At 40.4% G+C, this 16,033-nt stretch overlaps 3 protein-coding genes across 4 annotated transcripts in view; 1 reads left to right on the forward strand and 2 right to left on the reverse strand.

Annotated features, from left to right (window-relative positions):
- The window catches only part of LOC134847567 (casein kinase I-like), a 584,249-nt gene that overhangs the window by 360,807 nt on the left and 207,409 nt on the right, over positions 1 to 16,033 (forward strand). The window contains exon 1 of one of the 2 annotated variants that reach the window (XM_063864645.1): positions 7,748 to 7,759. The exons of the other annotated variant lie outside the window; for it this stretch is intronic. The gene's annotated coding sequence lies outside the window, so the exon portion shown is untranslated. Of the gene's footprint in view, positions 1 to 7,747; positions 7,760 to 16,033 lie in introns of those variants that run through there. 2 annotated transcript variants of the gene reach the window in all.
- Positions 4,582 to 5,541, reverse strand: LOC134848754 (WW domain-binding protein 2-like). The gene is made up of 2 exons (XM_063866266.1): positions 5,310 to 5,541; positions 4,582 to 5,090 (listed from the first exon to the last, which is right to left on the reverse strand). The coding sequence occupies exons 1-2, from the start codon at positions 5,539 to 5,541 to the stop codon at positions 4,582 to 4,584; spliced, it is 741 nt and encodes a 246-aa protein (XP_063722336.1).
- Positions 5,631 to 7,479, reverse strand: LOC134847780 (BRCA1-associated protein-like). The gene has a single exon (XM_063864996.1). It carries the CDS (start codon positions 7,469 to 7,471, stop codon positions 5,702 to 5,704), a length of 1,770 nt encoding a protein of 589 aa, XP_063721066.1. The 5' UTR covers positions 7,472 to 7,479; the 3' UTR covers positions 5,631 to 5,701.

Raw genomic sequence — 16,033 nt, forward strand, 5'->3', positions numbered from 1 at the left:
CGCATCCCACTATTAGGTTGCTTATTTAAAAGTCGATTAAATAACTACAGAAATCAAACAGGTAAATCAAAAAATTGTTAACCATTGCAATATACGATATAGCTTAAACATGCAAAAAAATACGTTGAAAAAGCTTAAAGATGGCGAAATAGTGAAGCCTGCAATTAAATATATAATAGATATAGATTGTGTTGAAAATCTGCACCTATAAAAACACACAAAACACTAAAAACAGGTGAAAAAACTAGATCAAAATGAAAAACTAGTTGTGAAAAAAAACAAGCCATGGCAATAGAGTATGAAATATGACATTAGGAGCGTCTGCACGCTGCATCCGGGGGGTACTGCGCCTCCAGATGTAGAAGGGTATACCGGACCGGGGTATCCCATTTCTCCAGACATGACATCAAAATATGAGGGGGGACCTGTAAGCACCCACCACGGTTGGGCCTGAAATTGTTTGACAGTCTTAAGCAGTAGTTTACCAAAGTCGATAGCTCCTGCCTATTTGAATGTCAAATCGAAGCTGACAGAACCCTCGAATCCTCCGTCAATTTCAGCCAGTACGAGGGCAGTGCGAGCTAAGAAAGAAAAAAAAAGTTTCGTAATGATACACTAACGCTCGCTAGAGTGAACACATATACAGAATGCCACTCAAGAGTTATCGAACAGGAATAACTGTGGAAAAAGTGTTAAAAAAATTTAAAAATTCCCTTTTTTTCCAAAGAACGTCGGAAAACTTGCACTCAAGCTGTCTTAAAATAGTTTTCAAGATTAATCAATTTCAAAAAAATGGCCAAAAACTATCAGAAAAAAGAGCCGTCAGTATTGAAGCCGACACCCAATAAAGTGAAAATCATCCTTTAAATTTTCGGCAATAAATTTCGTTGCCAAATCTTGCAAATACCACCATCAAAATAAAAAATGTATCCTAAATAGGCGGTACAATGACAATGTATCAGCTAAGTTACCTTTTGAATTGACTAATCTGTGAGCAAGTTAATTACGGCGAAAAATCTAGTATCCCGTTGCAATAGCCTTGCTGATCGCAAGGATAACAAAGTAAAATTAAAATTAAGTCCGCTCTCGACCGACAATGAATATAACTTTTGGCTCAGAGTGAAATGCAATATCTTGAAATTCGCTTCTACTTGGTCAGCACAAGCCAGGTCGTTCATGTAAAAAAAATCTATAAAGTAAGAGCTGTAAGACGTACGAAAAATTGTTTTATGGAAAAGTCTGAATTACAAGTCATTTGCTCTCGCAAGTGAGAATAACTACACATTTTCAACTAACCTTAAATTATTTTCACGCCTTTTATCATTTGATACCTCTTTAATTTTGTTCCAAAAGATCATGAAGACAAAATTTATGAAATCTAATTTCGATGAAAATTTTCGAAAAAATCACAAGAATCATCTGTATCGTAAACTTAAAAGATTTGGGTATTCACATTTCGAGGCCGAATTGGCAACCCCTGGGGGACCCTGACAGTATCGCACTTTTGGGTTGCTAATTTTAAACTCTGTCAAATAAACACAATTGGAAAATCGAAAAAGCAATTCAATATACGATATAGCTTAAGCGTGCAAAATTGTGAAGCCCGCATTTAGATGGCGTAATAGTGAAGCCCGCATTTAAATATATACTAGATTAAAAATTTTTTCTTTGTAAATTTTTTGAAAAACCAAAAGAACCAAAAAAAAACAAGGGTTTCGGCAGATCTCAGGCCATGGTTTCAGCAGATCTCGAACCCCATCCCGTCAGAAAGTTCCTGTCCACGCCACTGATATAGGTACTGTTATATACATAAAATATATTGTGAGCACCTTGATGTCACGACCGCTTCGCGTTCAGGCACAGAGAAGACGCGTAGCTTAGCAAGACTTGCGATAAAACAAACCATTGCAAGCTAGCGACAAGGAAATGAGACGGGGAAAATGTCAATTCAGATTACAATTCGCAAATTTTTTTTAATGTTTCTCTGAATGGATACGCAATTTAAGAAAAACATGACACATCACATTTACCAGCATTTGATAAGCATTCAGCGCCATTTAGAGAGCAGCAACTAAGCCAAGAACTCTTGGGTAGACGCCTGTTGCGCCGAAAACAAAATGTTTGGAAAAAATTTGAATTCTAAAATTTGGAATTGGAAGTTTATACGCGCCATCCCTCCTGAGAAAGAAAAGCATAAAAACCTAATTTTAACCTTCAAACGACGCAATATAAGAATGTCGAAACTAACAAATGTCGAAACTTTAGTACAGAGCGAAATTATTCAAAATTAAATTTATATTTACAAATTACAGAGCGACTTTGAATTACGGTAAAATTGCTATATCAGACAAAAAGTTTAATCTTCGGAAAGTAAGCAGACAGAAAATAAGCTGATAAGCTGACAATAGATAAGCCGATAATTAAATTTCGCTTTTTTTTCACTCCCTCCAACCTTACAATTTAGGAAAACTACTTTAACGTAGTGAGAAAGCAATAAATCTTGCCATGGTAAACAAGTTAACAATTACGAGCAGATGTATTCTCCATAACTTCCATCGTAACATCTCGCTTTCAGCCACAATAAAAGGTTAAACAACTATAAAAACAGAATAATTGAAAGTTGAGGGAACGTGGAAGAGCCTTAAATGTTCAAAAAAATATATTAACCTACAGGCGGAGCGCGGCTTCGAACCACTTGCGAGAACACGAAAATACAGGATTGCAAGCTAGTAGATAGAAAGCGAAAGAAAAGCCACTAAAACGGAAAACAAAATCGAAACAATCACAACTTCAAAGTTTTATCTGCAAAGATGTTCTATTTTTTTAAAAAAAAACACGTCGAGAAACTCAACCGTCATTGTTGGATAACTATTCAGACACTTTTATCGAGGGTTATTAGGTCAACAAAAAACTAAATTAACTCCCATTGAGCCGAAAACAAAGTGAAGAACTCAAAAACAGTAAAATCGTTTTCCCCTGAAATTGATGCAAAATTAGGCCACTAAAACACACTTTGAATTACATTGAAATTGCTAGCGGCTATTGCAAATTGCATGCAGCACAAAAAAATCCGTGACGTGGAAATTAAGCCAAGAAAACATAAGCGGACAATCATTAGGTTGACAATTGTTTTTAAACGGAATTCTAAGTTTGATAAGAAAACAGGTCTTCGATTCAAGGACATTTGCCTTACCTATAAGTAGTTAATACCTCTAACTAAACCAAGTGTACCGGAGAAGCTAAAAAATTTGCAACTTCATAGACCGAGCCATTCTGGTGAAGATAACTAGAAAAAAATGTTAAATCCGATTTCGTAAAGCTTGATAAAATTGATTAGTCGAGAACACGTCAAAAAGCAGCTCTATAAAATGCAAAAGGAAAAGTAGAAATTAACCTGAATAAGTGAAAAATCGGCTACGTCTCGGATTCAACCTCCGACCTTCTGCGACCTAGCAATTATGAGTCTCACTCAATAACCACTCAGCCACAGACGCTTAATTAATGACAAACGCTAGCTACGAATAGAGCAGAGAAAAGAAGCTATGCAATTTCCAATGGTTCAGTGAAATTTCCATATAAATGAACATTTTTATTTGCGAGTTAGGTAAGAAAAAAAGAAGGTTCGTAATGATACACTAAAGCTCGCTAGAGTGAACAGATATACAGAGCGTCACTCAAGAATTATCGAACAAGAAAAACTATGTGAAAAAACTGTTTAAAAAGTTAAACAATTCCCGTTTTTTTCCAAAGAACGTCGGAAAACTTGCCCTCAAGCTGTCTTAAAATAGTTTTCAAGATTAATCAATTTCAAAAAAAATGGCCAAAAACTATCAGAAAAAAGAGCCGTCAGTATTGAAGCCGACACCCAATACCGTGAAAATCATCCTTTAAATTTTCGGCAATAAATTTCGTTGCCAAATCTTGCAAATACCACCATCAAAATAAATAATGTACCCTAAATAGGCGGTACAATGACAATGTATCAGCTAAGTTACCTTTTGAATTGACTACTCTGTGAGCAAGTTAATTACGGCGAAAAATCTAGTATCCCGTTGCAATAGCCTTGCTGATCGCAAGGATAACAAAGTGAAATTAAAATTAAGTCCGCTCTCGACCGACAATGAATATAACTTTTGGCTCTGAGTGAAATGCAATATCTTGAAATTCGCTTCTACTTGGTCAGCACAATCCAGGTCGTTCATGTAAAAAAAATCTAAGAAGTAAGAGCTGCAAGACGTACGAAAAATTGTTTTATGGAAAAGTCTGAATTACAAGTCATTTGCTCTCGCAATGAATAACTACACATTTTCAACTGGCCTTGAATTATTTTCACGCCTTTTATCATTTGATACCTCTTTAATTTTGTTTCAAAAGATCATGAAGACAAAATTTATTAACTGAATTGTGTTTTCCAGCAAATAAAACGTATACTCGTTTCAACTATTTCAATATAGATGACTCCACAAGCATGAAAAAGAAAAAAAACTTCATAAATCAGAATTCGTAAATCAATTTTCTCATCTAAATCTACTACACCAATTTCTTTAACTTGAACAAATTAAGGTTAAGAAAGTTCGCTTTTCAATTGTCCTTCTTTGCTCCATCGGCAAATTCGTAACACGGCGGAGGTGCACTCGGATCATGATTATGACTAGAAGAAGCTCCTCCATTTGGCATCATAGCCGTATTAGGATTATCCGCGCTGTAATATGCTGGAGGCGGCTGCGCATAGCCAGCTGCTCCACTGCCACCAGCTGCGTTCGGGTTGAAACCGTACGCTGGAGGGGGAGCGTCTGCACTGCTATATCCGGGGGGTCCCGCGCCTCCAGATGTAGAAGGGTATCCCGGACCGGGGTATCCCATTTCTCCAGCCATGACATCAAAATATGAGGGGGGACCAGTAGGCACCCACCTCGGTTGGGCCTGACATTGTTTGACAGTCTTAAACAGGAGTTTGCCAAAGTCGATGGCTCCTCCGTCTTTGAATGTCAAATCGAAGCTGGCAGAACCCTCGAATCCTCCGTCAATTTCAGCCAGTACGAGGGCAGTTATGTAGTTGGCGCCGAACAATGGCTGTTTTATGTCCAGATCTAAAACCAATACTCGGTTTAAATACAACTAAAAATACAACTAATAGAGGAATCTAATCATTTACCTTTTCAACCTTTACACTGTCATTCGAAAGTTTTAATTCGTGTCACTTAATCTTCATGGTAATATTAATGTCCAGTAATTGCTATTGATTTGTCAGAAACTGGTCCAAATAGTCTAGGCTATCTTGACATATCAATTTAACAGATATTACTTACCACTTATGGAATGGAAGGGAAAACTGAATGATTTCAAAGGACCTTTACACTTCTCACTCAGGAAAATCATTCTGAACTGTGTCAAATACATGGCCCCTCTTGCTTCTTTTCTCATCGATTCCGGCAAGTTGCTCCCTTTGAACTTTAAGTAAACTTCATTCTTTCTGAATATTATTCGCTCGTCTGCGTAAATGGAAATTCCGTCGTTACAGTGCGCAGAGTTAATTGACATTTTCGCCTGAAAAAAAAAAACGAATGTACATGACGAATGTACATTTTCTTGTCTACATTTTGATCTTCTGATCAATTTGACAATCTTAAAAAACTACAGAAATGTTAATGCATCATAAAACAAACCTACATTTTATTTAATCAAAACATTTGCATCTAATCTAGCGTTTATTAGTTTTGCGTTTTGGACGAGCGCCTCCTGAAGCTTTTGAACTGGATTCAGGCGATGCTACGTGAATTGAAGCAGCACTCAGTTCATCTTTTTCGTCGCTTGTCATTTCTGAAACTTTTAGCTGCGCCGATAAAGTGAACATTAAATCCCGGTTGGTCTCCTCCATTTCCTTTTTTTCTTGCTCTAGCTTTGCCAGTTGACTTTTCAACTCGTTCTGATTGGCTAAAAGAGATTTATTCATTTCGTCAACATCCTCGAACTTCGCTTTGCGTACTTTTTCTGAAATTTCCAACTTCGTTTTCAAGTCTGATATCTTCTTTTCAAGGGCACTTTTGGTTCTGCTCATTTGTGTGACCTCTTTCTCTAATTCAGTTTTTTCATCCATTACACCCTTTAGCCTTCCTTCGAGTTGCAACTCCTTATTTTTGGCCTCTATTTCCATGTGTTTTAATTTTTCCTCATAGTAAACTCGTTGCTTGTCCAGCTCCGAGCTGATCAAGTAGGAGTATTCGATTTGAATTGAGTCCAATTTTTCATCTGATGACACTGTCACAGTTTCTCCACGGATGTCTCGTTCTGAGGGTTCAAACTCTTCTCCGTTGTTAGGAACTTGAAACGGAGCTTCAACTGTGTATTCAACTAACTTCCCATCCCCCTTATTTTGAATCAAACGGTGAACATATTGATCACGAACATAATCCCACACCCGTTCACTGCCAAGCTGCTTTGCAAAAGTGTGATTACTAATTTCAAAATGCTCCACAGCGTGTTTGTTCAGATAACGTCCGCAACCTATAAACCCACAGATCAAACACAGCCATAAATCGTCCGTTGCTCCACATTGCAAGCATTCGGAATAAGTTTGGGCGTCGGGGACTAACGAGTAACGACAAACAGGACAGTCAGTGCTTTTATACTGCTTAAGGCAACTCAAATGGAATTCGTGATTACATGGACCTGTTAAAACGCCATCAACTGATTCGTCCATACGTTCCAAGCAAATAATACATTGCGGAAGTTCCTGCAAGTTTTCAGCCTCGTTCAATTCTTTCTGAGACAGGTAATTTCTTTTTTGTTTGCAGTGTGTAGATATTTCTCGCACAAAAGCACACTGGCATGTTAATTCAGGTTCAAGGGAAGAAAAGGCTTGACCATTTAGTTGCGTATAAAACTCTTTACATTTATCGGAATCGAAGAAAAGAATGAATGCCATGTAAAAAGGGTTTTCAGTTTGAAACAAGATTTGCAACTTTTGTATGTCATCAGTGAATACTTGAATGAAGGACAATAGCTGATCGATACCTACAGTCGCCCTGATAGCTAGAACAACCAACATTTTAGTGTCAATATCCTCAATCGAGTAGCTATCAGACGTGCGATAAAGATGAAGGTATCCTCTAGTTTTCTCGATGTCAGGATGTCCAGAATAAAACATGGCTTTGTCACTGCTTTCGCTGCTTACGTTTTCCATTGTTTCTGATTCGCCTTTCATGTCGTCCGAAAAATTTTCCTTCATTTCCCAGAAGTTTGACCAGCTAAATAGAGTTAGTTTTTTCTCTATTCTTTGATCTGAAGCTAAATGTGTCCGGTCATCACAGTTCTCATGGGCTGCATAGTTACTCATAAAATGAATGGCATTCCATGCCGACTCAGCTCGCGATTCAGGTGGGTAGTGCAAGTCAATAGAATATTTGGATATGTCTTCCACGAAAAATCGAAACACTACATAACATAGATTGCCAGTCGATTGATCGTTCATGAAACATTCACACTGAAATTTGATTGTCTTCATTAAATGAGAAGTAGCACCAGTAAAAAAAGATGTCGAATACAAACAAGACTGCTTGTATAAGTGCGAAGCCCTGCATCAGCCGACAGTGGTTAAAGTTCTATGGAGCCCTGAATGTTCCGACTGCTTTTAAAGGTCTATGAAGCAGTAATAACATGAAAAATTAAATGTAAAAAAAAAGAAAATGATATGAAATAAAAATTTTGTAAAAAAAAATTTGAGATTTGTAAAAAAAAATTGTTAAAAAAACTTATTAAATAGTGTCTTTTAAGATTGAATGAAATGAGGGCAGCCGTGGTGGCCCTATAATGAATATCCTTGGCGCGAGTTCTCTCTTCAGAGCACTTAATTCTCAAGAACATCAAAAAAAGAGACGCTTGAGAAGCCTAGGCGTAAATCAATCAGCCATCACAAGCGGCCTCAATTGTCATCGAAGGACACCAAAAGCGAGAAAGCCAATCTTCACGCATATCAGAGAGGCGGAGCCAACAGAAGAGTTTGTTATTTGGCACGACGCAATAAACAACTCTCTCTCACCCCACTTCAACAAATTTGACTCACCTCTAACTAGACCAGAGTTGGCTGATTCTTTGAAGACTGTCTCATCTCGTATTCGATCAATCATATACTGCCAAAGAACTGAAACCTCAAACATCTATCGAGATTTGAAAAACGCTGGACTCCCTGTGGTAGACGTGGTAAAGGATATTGCTTCACGAAAAGGCGACATCAGTTAAAGCAGCTATACAAACGATTGCATCAACCCTCAGCATTAGAATTAAAAACTTTCTACGTTGTCCTGCGTTACGACGGATACGAACAAAAAATCAGCAAGAAGAAAACACGACTTTCTGCACGTCGAAGGAGAAACTTCAAGCTCAAGAAACTTGCGGACCAAGAATTGTTTCCAATTCCAGAAAGTTTTCGTATTTATTTGAACCCGGGACAAGCGCGAAAACTCCGAAAGAAATTGAAGCAATCGAAGCAAAAACCGACCAACTTACGACGAATCTTCAAAACTCAAAGACTCAAATCTGTAATAACAGTTTGTTGAACAAAATCTAGTGACCACTCTTGTAAGTGAGTTAAGGATTTTGTAATACAAATTTAAAAAGGATTTTTTTGCGGTAATAATATTTTGTGGCCTAAACTCTAGTGACCGCTCTTGTCAGCGAGTTACAGATTTTGAGTTACAGGATATCTAAAGAGTTTGTGGTAAAAAATCTAGTGACCGCTCTTGTCAGCGAGTTACGGATTTTGGACTACTGTGACATTCGACCAGAATGTGAAAAATGCAATCTCTGCAGAATTCGGAATTTTAGCAGTAAGCCTTCCGGATTGGTGGTTTTTATGAACTAAGGGCGTTATTGGAACGTTTAGCCAAACGGTGAAGGCTGGAATATTCTAGTATTTTAAAATTTCAAAAATTCGAATGATGACGTCACATTTCTGAGAAATGCTGAAACGGCCATTTTAACAAAAAAACGAGAGAGGAAAAACAACAACAACGTTAGTTGCGCTGACGAGAACAACTTTATCGGAATTGAAGAAGTCGAAATTGAAGAAAAACAGCAGCAGAGTGCAGAGAGCGTTCCGAGTTGCAACTATTGTGCTGCTACAATAGTTGCAAGGCCGTTGCGAACAACGGTGAAGGGTAAGAAACCAGCCTTCCGTGTTGTCGTGAAATCGAACTTAAGGAGCTTGATTCACCGGATTCAAGAATCCGGAAGGGTCTCGGGACGGAAAACTTTTATTGACTCATATGAACTTTTAGCATCCTGTCATGTCCTGACTTGAATTTAATTGATATTTGGATTAGTTTTGACAAGGATGAGGTGCTAAGAGTTGGGGGGAAAGGGTTGATCCATCTTCGATGGAGATGATGATTTTTATCTACTGAACAAAAACAATAGTAATATAATAGTAGTAGCCCTGTTTTTAGGAGTGACCTCGTGGTCTGGGGATACTGAGACCCAGCCATGAGCTCACTATTTTTGCATGTAATTCAGTTAATTTGAGCGTTCTGGTCGAAGCCGGAGAACAGTAACGTTTTTGTCGACCCGATGTAAGAAAGACCACCGAAAAGTACTGGCTTGGTAGAGACGGTGAAAAACATGCAAAGCTCTGTGTAGACGCTAGCCAGTCGTCTTAAGACTTAGTTTTGTTATCCGTCGATATGTATCTTCCGGGCGAATGTTACATGTATGTTTTTATGGCGCTCCTGGGTGTTATTCTTTCATAACATCATGACCGGCGGAACCGTTAACGAGCACTCCGCGCCGAGCGGATGCTCACATTAACGCCCTTAATAGGCCTAAACTGCCGGGGCGGAAGGGTAGTTCGGAACGCGGAAGCCTTCCGGATTACCGTGAATAGTTTTTTAACCTAGTTAAGACCGAAAATTCACGAACCAGGAAGGGTGGGGGGAATCATGAACCCCTCATCCCCTGAGTGGTTTGTGACCAAAAACACTTAAAGATATAAGCAAAACCAAACAAAAAGTAGTATAGTACCCAAGAAAAACAAAAAACATAAAAAATAACCGAAAAAACCAAAAACAGTAAAAAAGTAAAAAATCAGTAGAAATCATCCCCCCAGACAAGATGTGATTCAACCCCCCCGTTTGTTGTTGATAGACATATTGTTATTACAGGCATTTATATCAGTCAGGATCGTTACGATCAGTTTTGTAGCCCGTTTGTGAGGCTTGTACTGTAGGGTTATTTGAGCATTTAAGCACGTTAATGATAAATTGCGCTCAATCCGGAAGGGTCAGCTGATTTGCGCTCAATTCGGAAGGGTCTTGGGTGAAGACCGATCCGGCAAGCAGTACAAGGAGCAACAAGAAGGGGCTCAACGACAACAACAATCGACTGTTGGGTATCGTTAACAAGTTTTGTATCCCTTTTGGTACAAAAAGTAAGATAGTAATCTGTGGGGGGCTCGACAGTGCTGCACTGTAGTGACCCTTCACCGAACTGCGAATATCCGAGTTAAGCACCTTAATTCGGATAATAAACAAACCCGGAGGGGTATAGTATTACTAATATTATTACTTATATAGCCTATATTAATAGTCTTATATCGTTTTTCAGTGAAAAACAACGAAAACAGACCGGTTTTTAGGGTCAAAATAGCGATATTTTGATCCCCCCACAAGTCGCGATTTTTGAGATATCGATATTTTTTGAAACGGAAAAAAGCGCTAAGTTAGTGTGTTACATCGTGACTGCACTACTGTAATAAGTAGAACCGGTTAACTTTAGTTCGGAAGTGGTTGGAACTAGTTTAGTACGAAAAACCAAATTTTCCCATTTTTTGATAGTAAGAAACACTATAAAATCAGAAAATTTTTTGAAATCTTTGAGTTAGGACAGTAAAAATAGTTGTTCGGACAACGTCCACTAGTGAATCTACGAGTTTTAAAACCCGCTACCCGAAAGCCTTCCGGGTTGCAGAGAAATCGAACATAACGTGTTTGATTTGGTGGATTCATCAATCCGGAGGGGTCCAGGTAGCATAGTTTTTCGCAAATTTTTTCTACAAAAGCGTTTTAGATCGGGTCTTTTGCATTGAACTAGAAAAGTATAGGCCTTGTGAGCTCAGATCAATAATTTTTAGGTCGAAAGGACCAGATTTGCGGAAAAAGTTGGGCGGAACCTATAAGAGAGAAAATTTTTGAGTTTGGAAAAAAGACGTTTTGGTTAATAACTTTGGAACTACAGAGCATATCAAGTCAATCTTGGTACCATTAGATCAGAAATTAGCTGAAATTACTAGTAGGAAAGAGAATTACTCGAAAAAGCGAGCGAGAAAATTTTTTGTGATTGTTTTTAGCAAATTACACAAATCCGGAGGGGTACACCCTTCACGTTTTATAAATTTTTCTGAAAAACCCTTATACCCCTACCAAAAGTTGATAGCGATTGAACTAAGTAACTTAGGACAGTTCTAGACAAAAAGGGAGGGCTGAAGGCACAAGACAACCATAATAGAGTCGAAATTAGGCAAGTGATAAGACTCTTCACCGTTAGTGTGAATTGTCAAATAAGTGCCTTAACTTCAATCCGGAGGGGTCTAGGAAAGGATCCTATACCCTTCCCAGTTAATTCAAACAGCATAAGAGCAACGCAGAACGTATCCGGAGGGGTATAAGCTGAAATTAAGAAAACTACGAAAAGCTACTTTGACAGAGCTAAGGGCTCCGAATCCGGAGGGGTCTACTTTCCACAAAACCGGAGGGGTCCGAATCCGGAGGGGTCTTATAGTTGCTAATTCGCAGGGGTCCAAATCCGGAGGGGTCTACTATTAACTAACTCGGAGGGGTCCCAATCCGGAGGGGTCCATATTCTGACATCCCGGAAGGGTCCTATTTGTGCCAATCCGGAGGGATATTATTTTATTAAGGACTTAGGTAAACGAAAGAAAGAATAAAAAGCGAGAGGTATTAGGTTATTAATACACAGGCTAGGTATCAGTGACTGCACTGGTAACTTGCCTTTCAAAAAGAACCAGACTAATACAAAACAGGTCCGAACTCGGATATTCGCGACACTAAGTCTAAAATAAAAAGAGTGTGACTCATTGGTGTGGATTGAAACATAATACGTTTTTGGGAAAAGTGACTGCCCTGAGGATTTTAGTAGGTCTAGCTCGGGCAGTCCGAAGGCAGATAGGTAACACAGTACTCGGTGGGTGCAATAGACGCCCACTTGAGAAAATAACTGCCTTCAAAGTTTTGTCTGTTTGGTGCAGCACCAAGCAGGGAAAGCTTTTTCTTTAAAAGACAGGTTCGACTATTGTACTGCGACCGACTAAGAGTACAAGACACATACGTTTTTTATATATACATTCATATTGTGTCAATATATATTTTTTGTTTTTGATTTTAAATCAACCTAAACTGTGCTTGATTGGGTAGTGAGTACGCTATCTTTTAAAATTGACTGATAACATCATATTGTGCTAGTTTCCAGATCTTTCGACCGATAATCGGCTAGTGTGAATAAATTTTATACAAACTGTACTCTGACAACATACAGGGATTCGTGGTCACTATTTAGTAGAATCTGGTGAAATTTATTGTGTTGTGTCATTATTATTATCAATAAAACTATAAGAGTCAAGAGTAGGCATAGGAAAGTGACAAATAAAGAATGAGTTTAGACAAGTCAAGGATACCAAAACGAGGTAATAGCTCTAGGAAATTCATACCTGAAAAGCAAAGAAAAACGATGACCGATCCTTTTGTGGATTGGATCAAGCGATCCCGGTCCGATAAAGAGGAGACGGTTTCAGGCAGAATGGTTGAAACGAGAAGTCAGAAGACCTCAGAAGAGCGAAGAGAACTGTTAGAAGTGGAGGTCAATACGGACCATACCATGAACGACAACCAGGGAGTAAATGGACTGGAAGGGAGAGGCAGAAGGCTGGCGAGTGAATCTACTCCGGTAGAACAAGGCCATGATTTTGCCACTTCCACCGGGACATTGGATCGAGAGGAGATGTCGGAACTGTCCGACATCTCAACTGAAGTAACGGCAACTAGAAGATCTCCGACAGACAACACTATGATGGCAAGCGGAACTGGGAAACAAACAACCTCATCATCGTTCTCAGAAAGAATGAAGAACATCTTCGGAAACATCTTTCCATTCAGCATGGGAGGAGGAGCAGGAAACGATGGTGAGTCCCAGGAGAAAGAGGATGAAGAGGAGCAAGGGGACTTTGGATCTCAAGTCAGCCTCAATAGTTCGATCCAGGAAGGTGAGGCACACGTCGGAAGAGAGACTGGAACCATGGACAAATTTGGTGTAGTGACAACGATAAGCAAAGAGGCAAACACACCGGGCCAGTCAAAGGACTTCGCGATTAGGACAAGTTCGGAGCCACAACCTGGAGAGAGTAGAACCAGAGGGCTTGGCAACGCGTTAATGGATCCAGAATTAAATAATGAAAAGACGTTGAAGCAGAGAGTCAAGGCCCGGACCTCGACAAGCACGAAGTTACCTGGGACCGACAGGGTTACACCACCACTAGTGACGCCACTCATGGATAACGGGGCAGCACTAGAGGAAGCCTTAAACAACATAGTGGGCAGTTTAGGAGAACAAAATGAACAGATGTCGATAAGGATGAGTGAACTAGAAACAGCAGTTCACATTGAAAGAGAAAGTCTGCGGGAAGAAATAAACCGCAACAGACAAGAAGTTGACAGAAGCGAAAAACGCTTGAAAGAAAGAACGGACGAACATATGACGAGGAACTTGTCGCGAATGACAAGAGAGGCGGAACAGAGGGAGTTACGCTTAAGAGCCGACATGGAGAAGTTAAGAATTCAGCAAGAGCAGTCTCTTGGGTCTCTTGACACAAAGATAGACGCGATGATGGAGAGGCGAACTCAGGCTATATGGATAGGTTGGACGGGCTACTAAGCAGCAAGAGTGGACCAAAAGAAGGAGAGCCGAACTCGGGAGGTCCCAGCAGGGAACCGAGGGTGAACTTCAATGAACATCAAAGGAGGAAGACGTATGGATCCACTAGAGGCAGGGGCAGTTCATCAGGCTATGCCACAAGGGGTAATACAGCATGGGGCCCGAACAGTAGAGCAAGTTCAACGGGGAACAGACAAACCTCGAACGAACGACCAACGCAAAGCACACATGCGACTGGGAGAAGCGATTCTGGCAACATGGGGCATACAAGCCCGAGGAGGAGTCACATGGGCCAAGCGGGAAACGCTCATGGTGATTCGGATTGCAGGGATGCACCGCACACAGAGCCTTCGACAAGGTGTGAGGACACTCAAGCGGGACACTCAAGGGATGCTACGGCAATGGCCACAGCATTTGAACCCCTGAACAGGTCTTTAGAGACATTGCTGACGAGGTTATCAAGAACCAATGAACGCAGTGAGAAGTCCAGAAGAGTCTTTAAGAAACCAAGATGCTACAAAGACGAATCTGATGGCTGTATTGATACCTGGATAGAGGTAATGAAGCTGCATTTCGAGGAAGAGGACTTGTCGGAGAGACAGGAATGCAGCGCGCTCACCAGCAACTTAGAAGGGACAGCCCTGAACTGTGTCATGGCCAAGAAACAGTATCAACGTGACACTGCTGAGAAAATCTTCGAAATCTTGTTAAACCGTTTCGGATCAGGGGTGCAGGGGCACCAGGCGATGATGCGCTTCGAGAAACGGAGGCAACGAGAAGATGAAACAATAGACAAGTTTCTCGATGATTTGGAAATGCTGAGAAGACGCAGCCAACCGGATGAGTCAAACCGAAGGATGAACCTGGCCGTAGCCTCAAAATTCATCGATGGTGTGAAAAATGATGAACTTCGTACAATGCTAGCAACGCATTACACACCACTATCAACTAATGCGCCAACACCGGAGGAGTTGAGGCTCAAATCAAAAGAGTATCTTTTGTTGAAACCTCCTTCGAGATCTGGATATTACAAGAACAATTATGGAAATTTTAACAACGGACCAGCAAACCAAGGGAACAATTGGTACAAACCGAGGGATGATATGGACAAGAGACGTTCTTGTGCTAATTGCAGTTCAACAGACCATCATGTGTCAGCATGCCCAGCTTACAAACAAGGCATGAAAGCAATAGGCTTTAGCCTCGAGGACGAAGATGCGTCAGAGTTGGATCATGAGGATTTCATGAGAGGAGTAATTGCGAAATTCGGCCCGAGGTGTTTCTTTTGTAACTTGGAAGGTCATTTTAAATCAGATTGTCCGCAATTCTGGGATGCAGTGGCAGACATCAAGCATCCAAGACATGAAGAAGCTTTGTCAGGAGTGAAAGCCAGCAAGGCTCGACTTTTGAGTGAAGCGGAGGCACGCAGAAAGGATAAACCTCAAGAGCTGGTGGCAAAGAAGATGCAAGCGGTAACAGAGGAAGCACGTGAACCGGAACCAGCAACTGCGGCCGATGACTTCAAAATCGATTATAGGGCAGCTGCGAGGGATGCTATAAATAGAGTACAGCAGGAACTAGTGACGAAAGAGATTGAGCAAAAGGTGAAACTCGAGCTGGAGAATGAAAAATTACAGGAGCAACTGAACGCCTTTGAAGCAACGGAAGTTGAAGAGGCAAAAGCACCAAGCAGCTTGAGCATGAAACTTAATGTTATCTCTGGTCAGAGGTTCGGTATGGCACCGCAAGGAAGTAAAATACAGTCGATAATCTCGGTGGCAGGGCATCAGGTAATCAGAAATCTGAGTGAACCGTCTGAGTTCACTTTGATGCATTTGGACACATATGCAGACTATCTGAGGCAGATGGAGCCACGCACCGAGTCGAGGGCTGTGAGGGCACTACTAACCACGGGTAGCCCTCGCATGAAGAAACTTCACGGACGCTACCTAGAAGTCTATGGGCCGTATCAAGTGATGCTGAACGTGGATGGGATCAGTATCTACACCAGGACTTATGTAACAAAAGATGATGACCAAATAGGGCAGATCTATTTGGGTGAAGAGGAACTCAAAGTCCGCAGGATAGGCCATGACGC

Source organism: Symsagittifera roscoffensis, chromosome 6, assembly GCF_963678635.1.
Source record: "Symsagittifera roscoffensis chromosome 6, txSymRosc1.1, whole genome shotgun sequence".
Lineage (NCBI taxonomy): Eukaryota > Metazoa > Xenacoelomorpha > Acoela > Convolutidae > Symsagittifera > Symsagittifera roscoffensis.